This window comes from Macrobrachium rosenbergii, chromosome 3 (genome assembly GCF_040412425.1).
Source record: "Macrobrachium rosenbergii isolate ZJJX-2024 chromosome 3, ASM4041242v1, whole genome shotgun sequence".
NCBI lineage: Eukaryota > Metazoa > Arthropoda > Malacostraca > Decapoda > Palaemonidae > Macrobrachium > Macrobrachium rosenbergii.
In genome coordinates, this window is record NC_089743.1 from 22,222,164 (window position 1) to 22,242,681 (window position 20,518).

Consider the following 20,518-nt stretch of genomic DNA (forward strand, 5'->3'; position numbering starts at 1 on the left):
GGTAGCTGTTTTTATACGGAAAACTTAGAAATCAGACGCTCAACAGTAAAGAAACAAGCCTAAAAAGTTAGCTAGAAGGAGAAGAGTAAAGATGCGCCCTCTTGCCTTGTTTTTGTGTAAACGCCATGACGCAATCTACGCAATTATCTCTCTGCTTGAAGCCTTTTAGGGAAAAGAAAATGACGTTAGAGAAACCTCTAATGATCTAGCTTTCATTTTGGCTCTTGTTTATTTTAAGACAGCGGCGTCATTAATTTCTCTCTCTCTCTCTCTCTCTCTCTCTCTCTCTCTCTCTCTCTCCCTAGTTAACTGAAGTCATTTCATCATTGAATTTATACTTAAACCATTTCAATCCGTTAAATGTTTCATCTTTAGTCTTTAATATGTATTTCTTTTTTAAATGCATTTAATTTCTTGCCCTTTAGTTGCCGTTTCTCTTTACCCGTATTTTCTTACTTTTGTGGCATGAATTCAAAGGTTACTGAAGTATTGGATATTCTATGAAGTTTCAGTATTCTCAAGTATAACAGTGAACAAAAGAAGCTACTTTAGTGATATACGAGACACGTACATCTACCTCACGAAAACACTGCACTTCAGAACAGGACAGAAATTTGGTAATTATGCGGAATTGTTCATCAACGGCATCATTAAAAATCGTGTAATGTGAATTCAGATTAATGAGACCGATATTCAAACCAAAAAATTGAAAATCTGCGACCCCTCTGACATTCAGTTCAAAAGAACGATTGACTCGGTTATTGAATTTGCATCAGTGTTCCCACGATAGACGGTCGGGTCTCATCATGATGCAATTGCACATTCAATCCATCTTTCTGATGATTAATATTCCTTCGAGCTAATCAAAGACTGGAGCGATCAGCCTCTGAATGTCATTAATCTTGTCTAATGTGTTTGCAAGGTACACTCTCCCGATACCCAAACACGGGTCGGGTGAGCGTGTGCCGCGTTGCCATTTCTGGGGGAGGATTCCCAATTTTTGGTCTTCGCTAAAATTAATAATAATAATAACTATGTATGAACTGGGCTCTCTCTCTCTCTCTCTCTCTCTCTCTCTCTCTCTCTCTCTCTCTCTCTCTCTCTCTATCAGTGTAATTATTGCTCTATGTTAGTTTGTAGAACAGATAACATACCTTGTACTCTCTCTCTCTCTCTCTCTCTCTCTCTCTCTCTCTCTCAGTGTAATTATTGCTTTCTATGTTAGTTTGTATAACATACCTAAGTGTATAAGTGTAATTATTGCTTTCTATGTTAGTTTGTAGAACAGATAACATACCTAAGTGTACTCTCTCTCTCTCTCTCTCTCTCTCTCTCTCTCTCTCTCTCTCTCTCTCTCTCTCTCTCTCTCTCTATCAGTGTAATTATTGCTTTCTATGTTAGTTTGTAGAACAGATAACATACCTAACTGTACTCATTTTCTCTCTCTCTCTCTCTCTCTCTCTCTCTCTCTCTCTCTCTCTCTCTCTCTCTCTCTCTCTCTACCTTACAAAATTAAATTAGCCATAGTCTGCTTGCTCACACGAACATTGTTGTCATTATGTAATGATAATAATAAAGGAAGAAGTGGCGTTGACCATAAGCATTCGCTTTTCATATTTATTCATTGTGCTGGAGACCAAGAATAATGCGTGTACTCGGCGGCTCAATGACACTTTTTGCTTATACTGCCGAATTCTGGAATCCTCTCCCTGCCTTTGTTTGTCATGATTGGTATGAACTTTCATCGTTTAGGGATATATTTGTCTTACTTTGGAGCGAGACATAAGGGCAACAGGTCTCGGTTTTCCGAAGGCCTTTTTACAGACAGATGGCGCATTTCATTGTTCATCAGTTGCCAACGACGAAAGCTTAACTCTCTCTCTCTCTCTCTCTCTCTCTCTCTCTCTCTCTCTCTCTCTCTCTCTCTCTCTCTGTGTGTGTGTGTGCATCTTGTTTGTTTGTGTGTTACATGCAGAAATTTGAAGTGAATGTTGATTGCAATGTTTACAGTTTCGTTCAGTAAAATCATGAAATTGGTTATATATATATATATATATATATATATATATATATATATATATATATATATATATATATATATATATATATATATGTGTGTGTGTGTGTGTGTGTGTGTATATGTTTATGTATATGTGTCTATATATATACATATATATGTATAAGTTTATGTGTGTGTCTATATATATGTGTGGGTGTATGTACGCGTTGTTCCCATCTTCCATTGTTATTTTGTCGAGGTGAAAAACGATACTTAGACAAGAAAGTTGTTCTAATCTCGCCTGAATTCTATGAGGGTCTTCAGTAATGTCTTCTCTAAGATGACACTAGACCCCCCCTCTCAGTGTGACGCCTTCGTAGGAAATAGATCCCACATTCTTTGCTTCCCTCATCTTTTTCTCTCTTCCATGAGGTCCGAGCATTAGATAATCCGAAACATTTGCCTTCACGTAAAGGAAGAATTCCTCTTATAGTCATATTATGAATGTTGAATTTTATAGAGGCTTATGCCCTTTTGGACATTTTCAGTCTATTTTGCGATTTGTTTTTGAGAATTTACAATTTTTTCCCAGCCTTTTTTTACCCTGCTGGTGATAGAAGCAAAAATAGATCATTGTTATGTAAAGAAAGACGTAGTAGGTTCTAACCTAAAGTAATCGATGGGTCCGCATATAAAAGGAAGAACGCAGCAGGATTTAGGGAAAATGGAAGCGTTAGCAGAATTCATAAGATAATTACCTATGTATCCTGCTATCTGATTAAGCTTTGCAATAACAGAATTACAAATAAAAGCATCATCAACATCAACAACAGGATAATGAAAATGGTAGTATTGTTAGTAATAGTAGTAAACGTTATTTTTATTGTATTGGTTTATCAGAATACCCCCGTTGACCAGCACTTTACATTTGTCTTCTTCAGGAGTTCCCTGGCGGCATCGGCAGCATCTCCCAAGGAACCTTCACCATTGACGAAAGCCTCGGCGGACAAGTACGCTTTGCCCTCACCTACTATGACCTGGGTCATGTGGGCAACATGATAAACCTGATAGACCCCAAGGGCAGAGGCCTGGAAACGCTCAACCTTCAGGAAGAGGATGGCGACGTCAACATGATTTTTGTCACTGTCCAGGACGCCATGGTAAGACTTTCACTGATTTGTATTGTCTCTCTTCACATTGTTGATGATAAACTCTTCACATTGTTGATGATAAACTATATTTTGCAGGGGGCTGTGGTATGAATTCGTTGCGAACGGTCAGGAGTTTCATGCTTAGGGTTGGGGTTATACGTTTGGCAGCGCAGTTGGAAAAAGAACTGGGTAGCGTCTGACGTCGTGATTTTTGGTCTCTTAGATTAATGATTTTGCACAACCTTTGATGACTTTACGACGCGCGCACGCGTAAGTGCATTAATGCGTACTCACATTTTATATATATATATATATATATATATATATATATATATATATATATATATATATATATATATATATATATATATATATATATCGCGTGCGTGCGCACAAACACACACACACATATATATAAAGGCAATGCTACAAAGGAAAGAGAAACAATGGAGTACTACAAGGTACAAGGCCTTTCGACTTATAGTCCTGTACTTAGCAGAATGCTAAGTAAAGGACTATAATTCGAAAGGCCTTGCAGTACTCCATTGCGTCTCTTTCCTTCGTGGCATTGCCTTTATTCATATATTCACCACGTTCCATATTTTCGTGATTCAGTTATAAATATACATATATATACATATAATATATATATATATATATATATATATATATATATATATTTATATACACACACACACACACACATATATATATACATATACATATATATATATATATATATATATATATATATATATATATATATATATATATATATATATATATATATATATATATATATATATATATATATATATATATATATATATATATATATATATATATATATATATATATATATTACACTTGAAGTCATCAGAACACCTAATGTACATATTAAAATGTATCGTCACATTGAAACATGAAGCATTAGGTATAAATCCAGACTGATTTCGCCTTCATTTGTCAAGGACATCTTGAAGACAATTTAGAAAACTAAACTTGAAACCCGTTTTATATATATATATATATATATATATATATATATATATATATATATATATATTAGCATTTTAAAAAGATGACCTAGAGTATTTTGAGGTAGTTGGTCACTTCAGTAAAATGGAGGGTATTAGACTGTGATAGACTGATGAAAGGAAGGAAGAAGGAGATGAAAACCGAAAAATAACTAAAATACTCAGACTGTAAAAGTGTAAGTAAGATCTGAGTTGGCTAATCTGTGTAGGTAAGGTTAGTCGATGTGCTGCTGATGTATATACAAGATGTGTCTGATGCTGTGGAAGTTTTCTGTTCAGGAGGTCAACCTTGAATCAGCAGTTAAATAATAATCCTTTCATTGACTTGCATTGTTTTTGAAGTCACGGCCTACCAGTATAACCAGCTTAATGATTAATATATACAGTATATATATATGTATATATATATATATATATATATATATATATATATATATATATATATATATATATATATGTAAATATATATATATGTGTGTATATATATACATTTATATATATATATATATATATATATATATATATATATATATATATATATATATATATATATATATATATATATGTGAATATATCTCTTTTGCCACAGACCTGGCATAAACAAAAATGGGGAAGATAAAAAGAGTGCGATCTAAGTACATTATGATATGTTAGCCAAGTTCTTAAGTGTGGGAGATGAATGGTTATTTGAAAAGAATTAAAATTTCTTCGGTTATTTCATTCGTATATTTTTCAGTTTTGGGTAAAATCTTTGTGAGAAGCTGAAACATCTTGAATATACAAATTTATACTACAGTAAATCATTTAGAATAATAAGGTTGCTAAATTTTGAGACCTTCAGTGAATTCAACGTGCAGTGAAGTGAAGCACTGATGCACATTTAGAATCCATGAGAATTTTTAATTGAGGAAAATTAATCTAGCACGTGTACACATTGATGATTCTCACATAGAATTCCTCTTCATGTGTCGCCATCCTAATTTTAAAATGTGCTCTAAAAGTTGTAGCAAAGATATTTGCCCGAAAAGTGAAATTAGTGATGCAACATCGGCGGGACAGTCAGACACGAATGAAATCCCAGGGTGTTCTTTTATTCCACGAAGGTGTTTCGCCGAATGGCATCTTGTCCGGACAAATTGACAGGTTGTCAAAGAACGCCGATTACTTTGAATTTTGTTTTTAGTCCAGGACACCGTTCCCCGTCGTCATTGATAAACAATTACTGGACAGGTGCACTCTGTTATTCTGTACATTATTGACATCTCTTTATTTTTCAAACCACGAAAAGCAATTTGGGTATAGTCTTTATAAAATTGTAGAAGAGTCCTGTAAGAGTTTGTATTTTCTCACTGCGTGCGTGTATGTTGGGCTAAGTGTGCGTACTTCATATATTTTTAAAATTGATTGCTGGAACCTTCTACGTTATGGAAATAAGCATTGCCGATGCATTTGAGATGTAATTTTAGTTTAATTATTAATGCCTTTTTGAAAGTGGGAGTAAAGATGGCCCTCGACGCTCCCAGCTGAATTCTTAACTTTTTCGTACGTAGTAAATTCCAAGAAAACCATTGTGAAGTCGATGTCTCCATGAATAATAATAACGATAACTTATTACTGCTGTTTTAGTTATAACATTTAAAGTTTTTCCTAGTAATATTTTTATTTCTCTTCAGTATGTGGATATGGTTGATGTTTTCTCCACTCTTTGTGTGATCAGAAATATCGTTAATGTTCCTTCCGTTTTAATATCTGCCGAAATCAACTCCCGCAAAAAATAATGCAAGAAATAATTCTGAAATTTAATCCGTTGTTACGACAAGTAGACTAAGCTCCCCCCCCCAAAAGGATTGTTGAGAAACAGGAAGACTAATCCCTGCTAGGAGCAGACCATCCAGTGACATAAAGGGTTTTTGATGTGAGGAGCTTAACCTACTTGTCGTAACAACGGATTAAATTTCAGAATGATCCCTTGTATTATTATATTGAAATATATATATATATATATATATATATATATATATATATATATATATATATATATATATATATATATATACTATATATATATATATATATATATATATATTCTATATATATATAACCATATATTATTAAACTGTGTGTGTGTGTGTGTGTGTGTGTGTGTATGTTTCTGCCCCATAGTTCAGTAACCATGTATTTCTGACTAGCTATAATGAAAGTAAGACCAGGGATAAGTCTTTCAATGTAGTAAAAAGTGGGGAGAAAGTGGCATCATAAAATTAGTCAAATAACAGATACCAACTCTACGGTCCATGGGAGCCATATTTTACTTACTGGCCTTGAGTCTTGGTTAGTGTTGACGCTCTTAAGTCAGTTAATGTCTTGATCAGTTGATCAGGATATGCGCATGACTGAAGAATTAAAGAAATTTGGGGCAGAAAGAGATAAATTTCCTGAAGTTGACAACAGAAACCAAATAGAAAGCTCGTAGTTTAATTAATATAATGGTTAGATAGCTCTTTTTTTGTGTAAAAAATTGTAATGAGCTTTTATTTTCAGAAATAGCCAATTAGCTCAATTAGCTCACACACACACACACACACACACACACACACACACACACACACACACACACATATACATATATATATATATATATATATATATATATATATATATATATATATATATATATATATATATATATATATATATATACTGTATGTCTGCGTGTGTGTGTGTGGTTGTGTGTGCGTTTGAATGAGTTGTTGTTTGTATATTTCTGGATATAACCATTTTTTACATAAATTTTGAAAAATTATCATATATATATATATATACATATATATATATATATATATATATATATATATATATATATATATATTTATATATATATATATATATATATATATATATATATATATATATATATATATATGCTATCTGTCGTGTCGTACCCGCCGTTGCACGGTAAAAACTCAAAGCGTAGAACGCACCCAGACTGTAGAATACACCCAAAGCATAGAACACACCCAAAACGTAGAACACACCCGGACATTTATTTATCCCAACCTTCTGTTAGACAGGAAAAGGATCAAATCTGTCTATAGTGTAATATCAAAGAATTTTGATATATGGGTTTTTAAAAATATAAAACAGTATATAAATTATAAAGTAAAATCTTTCGTAAAATCACCATAATGCTACTTTAACACAAAACTTGATTGTAAATAACATTTTTAGTTTCACCATCAGGAGCAAGTATAAATAAATTCTTGGGTAAACCCACCCTTGAGCAAGCAACATAAAGTTGTTTGTGGGAAAAACATGACGATCTCAAATCCACTCCACAGTACTTAATAGACTGTCCCTGTGCCTTGTTGATCGTGATCGAAAAGGCAAATCTTACTGGAAATTGCATTTTCTAAAAGTTAAAAGGGAGACACGTCAGAATGAGTGGTATCCGTGGGATAAAAATTTCACCCTCTCCATTTCTAATTACATTGCCCAACATTTTTGACATTTTATATTTCACCCCTTCTCACCCCTCCTTCCTATCTGGACTGAACTTGGCTTAAAGGGCATGGGAAGTGTCACTGTTCATCTCAGCGACCTCGAAAACTATGGATTAGACACTAATATCATCTTTTTTGGTTATTTTTACATGTCACCCCCTTCCCACCCCCACCCCCTTTGGTGCCAGTGATGTCTTACCCCCACAGTATTCTTTTCCAGATAGTAAGTCATATTTATACTGAAATGAGGTATGATAAACCCGAATAATTTGTTTGGTTACTAAGTCTAAAACCAGCCCCGTTTCAGGGAAGCCCTTCCCACCCCTACCCCCTTAGGCGCCTTTCGGTTATAGTGATTTCTTACCCCAACTGTATTCTTTTCCAGATAGTACGTCAGAGTTATGCTGGAACACACACACACACACACACACACACACACACACACACCTAGCCCCACCTTCCACCAACAAAAAAATATGTGGAAGTGATATGAACTCTTTTCTTTTCTATTTTTACGTCTTGGCTCTAGGTATTTTTCCTGGATATCTGTGAGAATTCTCTCGTTTTTTCCAAGCCTATATTTTTGTTTTGGTTACATGTATATTTTTTTTTAACTGAGGCCTTTATATACTTAGTTGTTTATGTTTTTTAGTTTTCCGCCTTTCATAGAATATATTTGCGCAGATTATCCAAGAGTTGCAAAATATGCCGTTTCTTATTTGAATTCTTCGTGCAATTTATACTTATCCCATGAATAATAATTAAACGTCATTACAAAGCATCGAATTTAACTGATGTCCTCTCTCTCTCTCTCTCTCTCTCTCTCTCTCTCTCTCTCTCTCTCTCTCTCTCTCTCTCTCTTTTCCCAGAACCCAATATATGTGAAACGTACAAAATTCTGGTTTACTTCAGCCAGACAAAATTGAATGGCAATCCGGTCTGATCAATATCGAGCCGGTACTCTGCTGTCGCAACTCCTTGCCAAAGCTCCGGGGACCACTTGATGTTTATTTTTATCAATTCCTATCTTTTTATTTTGACTTTTGCCATTAAACACCTGGCGCAGATTGTGCTACCCTAGCTACGAACCTGTTGTTAGTTTCTCTTCACCTCTCGATTCCGGACTGACGTGAACATTGGATTCGCATTAAGCGAGGTTTAGCAGTTTCCGTCACACCTGAGTGTCGCGGGTGCTCTTAATTGGCATTGCGGTCACCTTCGCACATTCTTGGGGCATGGAGGCACGTTAACCGCTGCATATACGGCATTTGCGGTTAATGTGGGATAATAATAGACCTTTAATTCGCATCAGGGTTCAGGCTCTAATATATAATTGTTAATTGGTTTTAGTAGCAAAATCCAAGAAGATTTCTTTTGAAAATACACATTTCTCGTACGATAGAAGTACCTTTTTAATAAATGTTTTCGTTAACTTCTGTAAATGACAATTTTCTTTTTTATTGTTATATAAGTATACATTATAATTCTTGCATGCTATCTTCACAATCAAATCATTTTATTTCTCCAAAAAGATCTGCCATTCTGGCTCGATGTTGCAAGTCCAAATCACCTCATAATCCGTTTTGTGCCCGTGCCGTGTTAGGCTTGACCGAGCAGGAGTTGTCGATAACAGACTCCGTCGTCCATCATTTCGCGTTCCAGTTTTGTGAACATGGCACGTGCCGTTCAGTTCCCTCAGGTACTCTGGAATGGATGCCGTCCGGCAACTGGAACCCTTGAGTATATATATGTATATATATATATATATATATATATATATATATATATATATATATATATATATATATATATATATATATATATATATATATTATTTATTGTTGTTTTTTTGTTGAAATTATCGAACTTTCCTTCGGAATGGATAAGTTGCAGGAAGAAAATTTTTAAGGAAATTATATCGGAAACGATGTTACACCAACACCACCGCACATTCCCCGCCCCTTTCCAGCCTCATACCTCCACCACCGACCCGATAAGTCATCGGTAAATAATTTTGGATATCGCATCTGGAACGACCTTTCTTTGGTACTTCTGAAGTACAAATATACAATTTACTGCGTATGAATTATTAACAGAATGAAACAATCTGCTGAATAAACATTACAGTTGATAAAAACCCTTAACGAAGGGCATCATTTTAAAACTCATTTCCGCCTTTGATAAAAATGATTACGAAAGTTCTCTCATTTTTCATAATCGTCGTTCTGTGAATCAGTTCCCCTGTAATTATTATCAAAAGAAAAAGAAGCCAACATTTAAGAATAACGAGAAACAAAATCGCCGTCATTATCCGCAAAATGTTTTCATTCCTCAACCCGTGGGGAAATTAATTCAATGTAATAGAGGTTGAGAGAAGAATTGAACTTAATGACAAGGAAAGAATTGAATTAAAGTTTTACAAGACGCAGGAGAGGAAGCTGCCCAAAACTTTCTGTTTGTGGCTAAATCTACGGAAAGAAAGGAAGAAAGTCTTGTCAGGAGACGAAGTTCGGGGAAAACTTCATTTATTTCGTTTTGGATTTTTCTAGACAGAAGGTGGGGAGGGAGGGAGGGAGGGAGCTTGAATGGGAAGGGTGTGGAAGTTTAGGATTCCAGATATCGGCACAGTTTTGAAAAAGGTTTTGGCAACGCTCAAGGTTTTCTGTATATATATATATATATATATATATATATATATATATATATATATATATATATATATATATATATATATAAATGTATATATAAATACATATATATATGTGTGTGTGTATTTTGGTGTGTGCACGCGTGTGTGTATGTGTATATTGACATTTATATTGTAAAACATTGGACCACTAGTCCCACTCAATCCTCAAGTCGAAATCCTCTTCCTGTTAGCTACAATGTGGCTTCTCCCTTTTTAGTGTATTATTTCTTCCCCCTTTTTAATGTGTTATTTCTTCTCCCTTTTCAATGTATTATTTTGTTCTGGTGACCTAGGGGGTATTCCTTTTCCTCTTCCCGTATCTGTTTGTTGGATATTTGAAATACTCGGGTTGCATGGTTCAGTGAATATTTTTTTTTCTTTTTAGCATAGTTTTGTAGTTTTATTTGTGCAGCAGGTTTATAAGACTATGTATGAGGCAACGAAATTATATATATATATATGTATATATGTGTGTGCGTGTATGTATATGAATACACACATGTTTATATATATATATTAGTGTGTATGTATATATATATATATATATATATATATATATATATATATATATATATATATATATATATATATATGTATGTATTATATATAATTGAATCACGAAAATATGGAACGTGATGAATATATAAATAAAGATCATATCCACGAAGGAAAGGGAAACACTGGAGTGCTGCGAGGCCTTTCGACTCTTTCGTCCTTTACTTAGCAGTCTCCTAAGTAAAGGACTGTAAGTCGAAAGGCCTTGCAGTACTCCATTGTTTCCCTTTCCTTCGTGGATTTGATCTTTATATATATATATATATATATATATATATATATATATAGAGAGAGAGAGAGAGAGAGAGAGAGAGAGAGAGAGAGAGAGAGAGAGAGAGAGAGAGAGAGAGAGAGAGAGAGAGATTTGAAAATTATATTTTAGTGTTTATTTTCGTGATGTTTATCCATGCACTTGTGAATTTCATATAAGTCTGCCTAGTGCGTGCCTGAAAAGTACAAGAAGAACGATCACCTGACCAAACAACTCATTCAGAAAAGAAAGGCGGCTACAGACGGTGAGGCGTCAGGTGAAAATCATTAAGAGCAGAGAAAGATAACAAATGGTTAAAAGTCCTTCCGTTGCTGAAGCCCAGCAAAATGAAAAAGGGAGAAAACATAAAACTTGAAGAAAATTAAGACTCATTTCCAACACAAGCCTGTTGCTCTGGATAAAATGAGACTTTAAGACTTCCACGTCGTGGAAATGTAGAGCAGATGTTTCCGTCTTTTGTGTGGAAAAAGGAGAGATTTGGAGTAACATGAATTTTCGGTTGTGAAAAAGGCTTTTTTTATTATAGAGATTTACTTGTTAAATTTGATGCATATATATATATATATATATATATATATATATATATATATATATATATATATATATATATATATATATATATATATATATATATATATATATATATATATATATATATATATATAGACAGAGAGAGAGAGAGAGAGAGAGAGACAGATATATCAGTTAATTATATTTTATTAAATTGGTCATATGAATAATGTTGATAATTTTGACAGCACTGAGAAGGGTTAAAAGGGATTATAACATGAAACAACAACATTAACGGTTTTGATTCTGTCAGACAAAAGAGAATCCGTAAGAATTATATTCATTCTTCCCATCTATTCAGATAGTTCCGTGAAGACACGTCACGTAGTGCCCTCTCCATCGCGGTCAGCCTCCATTCCACTGGACCTTCCTCGGGTCTCACCTTCGATTGAAAGAAATTGTTCGCCTAGACGTTCTATTCTTTTTTGCCATGTCAGGTTGCCTTAGTCTTTGTTGTGATGTATATTAGTGTTTGTGTGTATTGTCTAAATGACTGTGCAAAGATGGTTTATAAAATTTACTACGAAGGTCATTTCTTCTTTAGCAATGCCACCCAGCTTGTTGCTGTTAGCCTATACTGTATACCAAAATTTCATTCGACTTCTTAAGACATTAAAACCTTTATAAAGTTTAATACTGTCCTCAGAGTAACAGGGGAAGATTAAAATGATGAGATAGATAAATGTATAGATAGACAGATAAAAAATAGATAAAAACGATGCGTATGCCCAGATATATAACGAATTTTTACGAAGAATAGGAGATTTGTCGACAGCCTGAAACCCACTCAAAGTAAAACGTCGTGAGTAAGTAACTCCATGTCTGAATGCGAAACAGATTCAAATGGGATGTTCTTTGCGACATCAACTCACTCTTCTTCCCACCTGACTCCGTCAGGAAATCTTGAGAATGACCCACAGCTCTTTACCCTAATACTCACGCTCCAGCTCTTTACCCTAATACTCACGCTCATTGATGGATTGCTTGGTTTAGATTAAGCTCGCTGGCCATATGTCAGCACGGGCCCTTCCCCAAAGACAGCCCGTAATTGTGGTAAGGTGTGAGAAGGAACAATCCGCCATCAGAGACGAAAGCTAAATGCGCTGCTTGGGTGTCCTTAAATATTTTGGACATGCATCATCATACAACTTTGGCATCGTTATCAGTGTCATTTACTGATTCATTATTACACGAGCATGAGGTAGCAATTAGAATCCAAAAATCAGTTCTTAGAAACATTTCCCCAGATCCTGAGATCACAATCTGTGTCCGTGGCATTATCAAAATATTTCCAATGCCACTTCCACGTTCTTTATTCAGGTTAGCTATTAATACCGCCATTATTCACCAACATCAAAAAGAGACAGCCATTCTCACCATCATCGCCGTCGTCACAGTTCTTTTCCGAGTTAAGAACATGGTCATCTTCATGTCTTCAGCGTCATTCGTATCATTATCATATCGTCTTCATGAATATTAACAGCTTATATATCTCATCATCCCTGTTACTGTCGGATCCCCTGGATTTGTTAGTTTCCTCCATACCAAGCAGTGATATTTAAACAGTCTCTCTCTCTCTCTCTCTATCTCTCTCTCTCTCTCTCTCTCTCTCTCTCTCTCTCTCTCTCTCTCATGACTAAGAGTCCATGCATTATGTAGCTTAAAAAAAAAAAGCACTCATTTCGTGGTTCAATATAGATTCTGGAATGCCCGGCAGATCTTTGGGGAATTTATATACATTTTGAGTTGGCTGGCTGATGATGAGTATGTATTGGGTAGGGAAGGCGTGAGTTGAGTTTAAAGCGTTTGTCCCAATCTGAGGCAGATGTCTGGGGCAAATGGGAGCTGCTTTAATGGAAATATCGTTCAGGATGAGTTTTCGTCTTTGCTCATTTTTGTATATTTCGTTTGCTTCCTCAGAAATGTGAATGGATCTTTGCTGTTTTTTTATGCCACTTTTCATTCGGACTCCTAGCATTACGTATCCAGTATGTATACATGTATCTTTGAATGTTTCTGTGAACGTGTCAAGTTAATCATTTTTTTATGCGTACAGGTTTCTTGTAACTACTTTGATAAAACATATTATCACATCTAGTTAACAAGGATGAAAGTTTGTAGGAATATGTAAATGACTTTTAATGGATATCCTCTGCTTGTGGAAAAGTTAAATTACATCAAGTAGCGTCTTCGGAAGAATAATATGTATACAGTAGATGGGACGGTACATTTCAAGGTTATTAATCATATTCGGGACTACGGAATTTTGTCAAGCGTTTCCAGGTGTGCGATTATGAGCATAAATAAATTTCTCAGGGTTTCCCATTTTTGTCATGCAGTTTACTAAATTTCATTCTAATTACATTTTAATAGATACAATTTTCTCATTCTAAATCTCGCTAAAACTTTAAGGTAACGACATGATAGTCATCAGAAAGAACGATAAAGGAAGTCTCTCTCAACAAACACACACAAACGCATATATGTATATATATATATATATATGTGTGTGTGTGTGTGTGTATAGTGTATATTTACTGTATGTATGTATAGTGATGAGTATATAAGATTTGCTGTCAAAATATTAAAGGTTGCTGAATGTGAAACAATGATTCTCTCTCTCTCTCTCTCTCTCTCTCTCTCTCTCTCTCTCTCTCTCTCTCTCTCTCTCTCTCTCTCGCATGTAAATACTTGCATATGCGCAGCGTTGGGAGCTAGCTAATTAGGTTAGGGCTATAACGAAGCCAATATGGGGCCAAACCAAACCGTGAAACAAAGTCGATACACACATAGATTGAGCAAGAGTACCCCGTGACATTTTATGAGTTGGACTGAGGAGAATACATTGTTTGGTGCACTTGCTTTTATTCATTGTCGACTGTTATTTAGGAAGAGGCATTTGCCTGCTCATCACCTGAAGTGCTTCATTAGCATGAAAATGGTGATGCCTATTGTATTTCTTTGGTTTGAATCAATTTTAATCTGAGATTCCTTGAAGTTTATCAGATCATGAAAAATTTGTTATCAATTTTGCTTTATATATATATATATATATATATATATATATATATATATATATATATATATATATATATAATGTATATATATATAAATTAGCAAATACACACACGCACACACACATACTATATGTGTGTGTGTGTGTGTATAAGTGCCTGTATAAAGTCACAATTTCACGTAACAAAAATATCAACAAAACGCCAAGAGGAATAATAAAAGTGAAGCTTTACTAAGCCATTTCATGCATTTACCTTATTCACATGATGTTCAAAGTAGTGGCATTACCGAAACTCGAAATGCATGTAAAAACTTGGAAGTAAAAACAGATAACTTTACATTGCTGGAATGAAAAGATTACCTGGCCATACTTTTGGGGGCCAGGTATATTGATGATATCTTTTGTGTTTGGCCGGTATCCATGAATGGAAGTGAATTTTTGGAGAGGTAGAATTCTTTAGTGGAATACATCAGTTTTACACTGAAAGAAGAACTGGACTCTTCTTTGTCATTTTTAGATGCTATTGTTTTTAGGACTCAAAATATGTACAGTAGTTTTAAATTTTCTGTTTTAGGAAGGAGACTCATGTATGCTGTTATACGCATTTTCGTTTCAGCAATGTAAAGTTATCTTATTTTACTTTCATGGTCTTATGTGGTTTTGGAGTTTGTAGCACAGAATACTGACATAATAAGTTTATAAAAATAAGGAAAATAATTCTACTTTAAACTATCCTGGATTTTTAGTACAAGTAGCTTTAAAGAAAGATTGGAAATCTTTATACTGAAGGTTTTTAAGATATTCGACGTGTCTCTTGTGCTCAAGAGTAATGGTGCCGTAAGATCTCTTTTAATTAAAGATTCATCTTGCCCGAAGACCGGCTGTGCACGCAAGATCCCGTGTATTAGAGCAGTGTCAGATCACTGGATGGCCGTTTAAACCTGAAGGAAATATGTCTAAAGGTGTGCTTTTTCATGTACTTAGTTTCGAGCAAGCTTTAGAATGGAAAGATGCAAAGGAAATTTTATATTAAATGTGATATTATCAAATCTTGTAAAATCTACTTTAGTTTGACTACTGCTTTCTGCATTGGCATTACCTTGAAAATGTGATTAACGCCTGGTGCTTCTTAATTTTAACTTCCCTCCTTCCGCTTTGCTTTTGTATACATTTATGTTGTTGTCTTTCTCAGCTCTGTACCAATATTTCCTTAGAAGCAAATAAAAATGTAACTTTTTATATTACACCGTAGTATGTATGTGTGCGTGTATGCGTCTGTGTGAGAGAGAGAGAGAGAGAGAGAGAGAGAGAGAGAGAGAGAAATGCAAGCAGGCAAACAGACTTAAGGAAAGCTTGTCAACAGGAATGCGAATTTTGGCTGAGCAGTCAATAACAAACAAAGAGCAGGATTTGGGTAAATGGAAAGTCTACGAGTGATATTGTCTGGCTCACATGGAAAATGCGACTTCAGGCAAGGTCTTTGAAATCTGTACACTTAAATCAAAAGAGAGCTGTTAAACGAAGTCTCGGTAGACGAGCGTATATTTTCATCCCCCTTCTCCACTCCACACCTCATCTGGAAGACTTTGTGTGTGAAGGCCAAACAACAGTGGCTCTTTTCACTGGGTGTGTTGCTTTGTGTTTTTCCGATATTAGGGGATGAATGCTGGGGTTTCCCGATGCTTCGCGTTGGAAGCATTTTCTTTACCCTTATATAAGCTTTATTGACTGGATGTTCATGATGGGCCTTGAGGCAAGCGCTCCTCTCACTGCATTTGGGATAGTTTCAGCAACGCGTGACTATTTCAGCTAGGAACGGACCTGTGTATGCAGGGCTTGATTTAATCACATAAAGATTATTGATATGAAAAAGAGGTATCTCAAAGCTTAATAAAGATCTCGGAAATAGCGAGAGAGTCAAAGAGTTCCAGAGTTGTCAGTCAGTGGATGATGGCTGTTATACTTTTTACATTTCCGAATTTTGTATGCATGTCAGATGACGGTGCATGATAATGAAGTCTTAAGACGTATTCTTTCTCACACATACACGTGTAGATAATCTTTTATATCAACAAAAGGCCACACAATTTTGTCCCAGTGTCTCGTCGCCATAGTATAATAGAATACTAATTTTCTTCTTACGAAATTTCAATGATTCAAACTCCTTACGAGCACACACTTTCACTGTGAAGAAGAAGAGACGGAGACGAGCGCAGCTTTCCCACTCAAACTCGAGCACTATGAAAAGGGAAAGTACTTGAATGGGCTTCTAGCCGTCGGGAAACACAGACGAAGATAGAGAGTTTGCGCCTCTGCACTTTCTGTCGTTGTTAATGCGTTTATTGATAATATTTGGTATTTAGGCTTAGTTTCAATAATCGAATCGAAATTCATTTTAAGCTAAACACTGGCAGATATTAATGTAATATGACTTTTTTTTTTAGTTATCTTCACTGAAATAATACAAACTAATCTCGTATATAATCATCTCTCATGCTACCTTTCCTAGTAACATAATAGTAATCACTTTGAAAGTCATTGTAACCTGCCAACTCATCGTCTTCAAAATTATGTGGATGACTAATACAACTGATGAATGTCAATTGTTGCAACTGTCGTGGTTCGGATTGCAGGGCAATCAAGTTATCCCCATAGGTAATCGATCCAGTGCACCACGCCGTGCTCATGAATGAAAATATATAGTTTCAAGATGGCGAATCATTCCGATTTTTTATACTAAAGGATCAAATTTCTTCAGCGCCCCACAGAATTGTATTTAAAATCTGACTAAGAATTACATTGATTACTCTGAATTCTATATACTAGACGCTAACTATGAAGGGACACCTTATGCTACATCGTGTTGCAAAAGTCGGTAACAGAGGTTACGTGTTTCTCGGATACTTGTCTTAAGCGATGGAAGATTTTTACTCCCAGAAATAATTGTAGTTGCTGAAGTTGCAGGAACTATTATTCCTTTGTTAATCCATTTTATTTACACGCGGGTTTGCTAATGACATCCTTTTGGAGCTCGAGAATTATGTAACTTTTTCCTCGTGAATTTTAATTTTGTTGCTGCAGTCTGTTCGAGGTGATCCTTCTCCTTTACTCTTTCGACGTGCAAGCTCTCGTCCCACGGCAAGTGTTCGAGGCAAAAGTGAATGTTAGAAGTTCGAAATGATCTAACCGGAAAATTGAACCTCTTCAAGTACTGTGTGCTTTCCTTAACAATGACCGGTTACTAAGTCCCCTTAAACTTTTCAGAAACCTCTGTAGGAATACATGGAAGCCTTGTTATAGTATGGTAAAGTTTTCTTAATTGGGTTACACAGCGTTGAGATACAATGTTAATATTGGCTTGAAGTCTCTCGTCCCTCTGTGTCCACAGGGGACTCCTGTAACTAGTAGGTCTGTACCTATTAATAGCATTTCACTGTCCCATTTTAACTTGGTGTTTTGCATCGTTTTCTAAGTAGCTCTCGTCTTGTTGTGGAAGAAGTGTTTTGTCGTGTTTAAGGCTTTGTCGCTTTGTTGACATTCAACCACAGAGTTCAGTTGGACGGAGATGGCAGCGCCTTACTAATCATCTGTCAAGAGAGAAAAGGCAGTTTTGAAACTCGCTCCCATTTATGGACGGACAGGGATCATAGACAGGCAAAACTGTAAGACAAAGAAACCGTGAAAATGATATTGTAATGTTAAAGCATTAGATTAAGGAAACAAAGGCAAAAACTTTTCAGATTTTAAAGATGGTAAATATGCTTCCAGTAACTTATGAATTATGATGAATTATGCATGATGGAGTCAACTTTGGTGTCACGTCTTTGATTCAGTTTTTATATAAATGTATGTATGTATGTATGTATGTATGTATGTATGTATGTATGTATGTATGTATGTATGTATATGTATATATATATATATATATATATATATATATATATATATATATATATATATATATATATATATATATATATATATATATATATATATATATATATATATATTAACTTTATCACATACACAATTGTTCTGTGCATTAGTAGAATTACTAAAAGGACCTCATTCAAACTGGATGGTATCTAATGGAGTATTTATTCAGAAAAAAGTTACAAGCTTTCTTGGACAAACAGTCCACATTGTCAAGTATCAAGTATCGGATACGGATACTTGACAATGTGGACTGTTTGTCCAAGAAAGCTTGTAACTTTTTCTGAATAAATACTCCATTAGATACCATCCAGTTTGAATGAGGTCCTTTTAGTAATATATAAATACTTTATTAATGTTTATTGTCATTACAATTTTGCCACAGGATCTCTCTCTCTCTCTCTCTCTCTCTCTCTCTCTCTCTCTCTCTCTCTCTCTCTCTCTCTCTCTCTCTCTCTAGTAATATTTTGTTTTCCGTTAAGTGTAATATGGGTTCCTCAAACTTATTGCATGGGATTAGAGTTATGATGCAACGTTAATTTCGTACGAATCATTTCTAGTTACAAGCTTTCATTAAAGTGTATAGAATTAAGCTAACTATTTTATCAAATTCTCTTAAATTGTTAGTAGTCTCCTTAAACCATAGATTACCACCTTTATGTACCTTGTCCTTTCAGCTCTGATGTGTTCTCTTTCAGCAACTTGTTTAGAAGGGACTGTAAGGTCATCTAACATATTCGGGCTTTGCAGACGCAAAGTGGAATATTTATGTTTTAGTTTTATAAATTGCTTGTGCTGCTGTATGGAAAATCGAGTTGCCACGAATATATTAAATCCTTCATTTTTTTCAAATCTGCTTGTGCGCTCGCTATTCGGACCTGGCAGGATCGAGATACCGTACGTTCTTTGTAGAATGACGTCCCCGTCTGGGTATCTTACGCTACTTACCAAATTATCATGCCTTTGCCGTCGTGCAATGGCTGCGATTGTTGCTAATCCTCTAGTTTACGGTCGCCTTCGTATATCACTACGGCCCCAGTCCCTGAGGTGGATGTACGGTTATTGCAAGGGGAATCGAAATGAATGGTGTAACTGACCTCAGATTACTGTTAGGAATAAGGACAGTAAGAAACTCCAGAGAAAAATATCATTTCCGTTAATGAACTTACTATTCGGTTTGTGATGAGACACAGGAGAGCGCTCTGGCGCAAGCGAATAAGCTCTGCGCACACTAAACATGCCGTCTCATTCACACCTAATATCCACTTGGTATGAATCTTTTTTTATTGAAGAATGTGCGTGCTTGCACGTGAAGTGCCACCCACACACCAATGAAGCTATTAATTACAAGGGAAAAACGCAAAGCTAAGGCCCTACATTACATAAGGTCATAGACATGCACGAAACCTCTCGTCATAATTCCGAGCTTTCACGCGAGACACAATTCCATTTTTGGACTGACTTTGGCGGTGGGGAATGTGAAACACGCAACATCTCCCTCTGTGTGTGTGTGTGTATCCCCAAATTGAATACTTTTCTGATGTATTAACTGCTGTGAATATATATATATATATATATATATATATATATATATATATATATATATATATATATATATATATATATATATATATATATAATATATATATATATATATATATATATATATATATATATATATATATCTATATATATATAGTTTAAATGTGTTTTTATAAGAATATGTTATATTCATCGGCCACCAGTGGAAAGACACTGCTCTTGCCTTCATAAACGAAAATAATGATAGTGTTACCA

General features: G+C 35.0%; 1 protein-coding gene across 1 annotated transcript in view; it reads left to right on the plus strand.

The window, feature by feature from the left end:
* LOC136853020 (calcium-activated chloride channel regulator 1-like) overlaps positions 1–20,518 on the plus strand; it is a 531,777-nt gene that overhangs the window by 413,473 nt on the left and 97,786 nt on the right. The window contains exon 9 of the mRNA XM_067128177.1: positions 2,941–3,159. Coding sequence (XP_066984278.1) covers positions 2,941–3,159 — 219 coding nt within the window. The remainder of the gene's footprint in view (positions 1–2,940; positions 3,160–20,518) is intronic.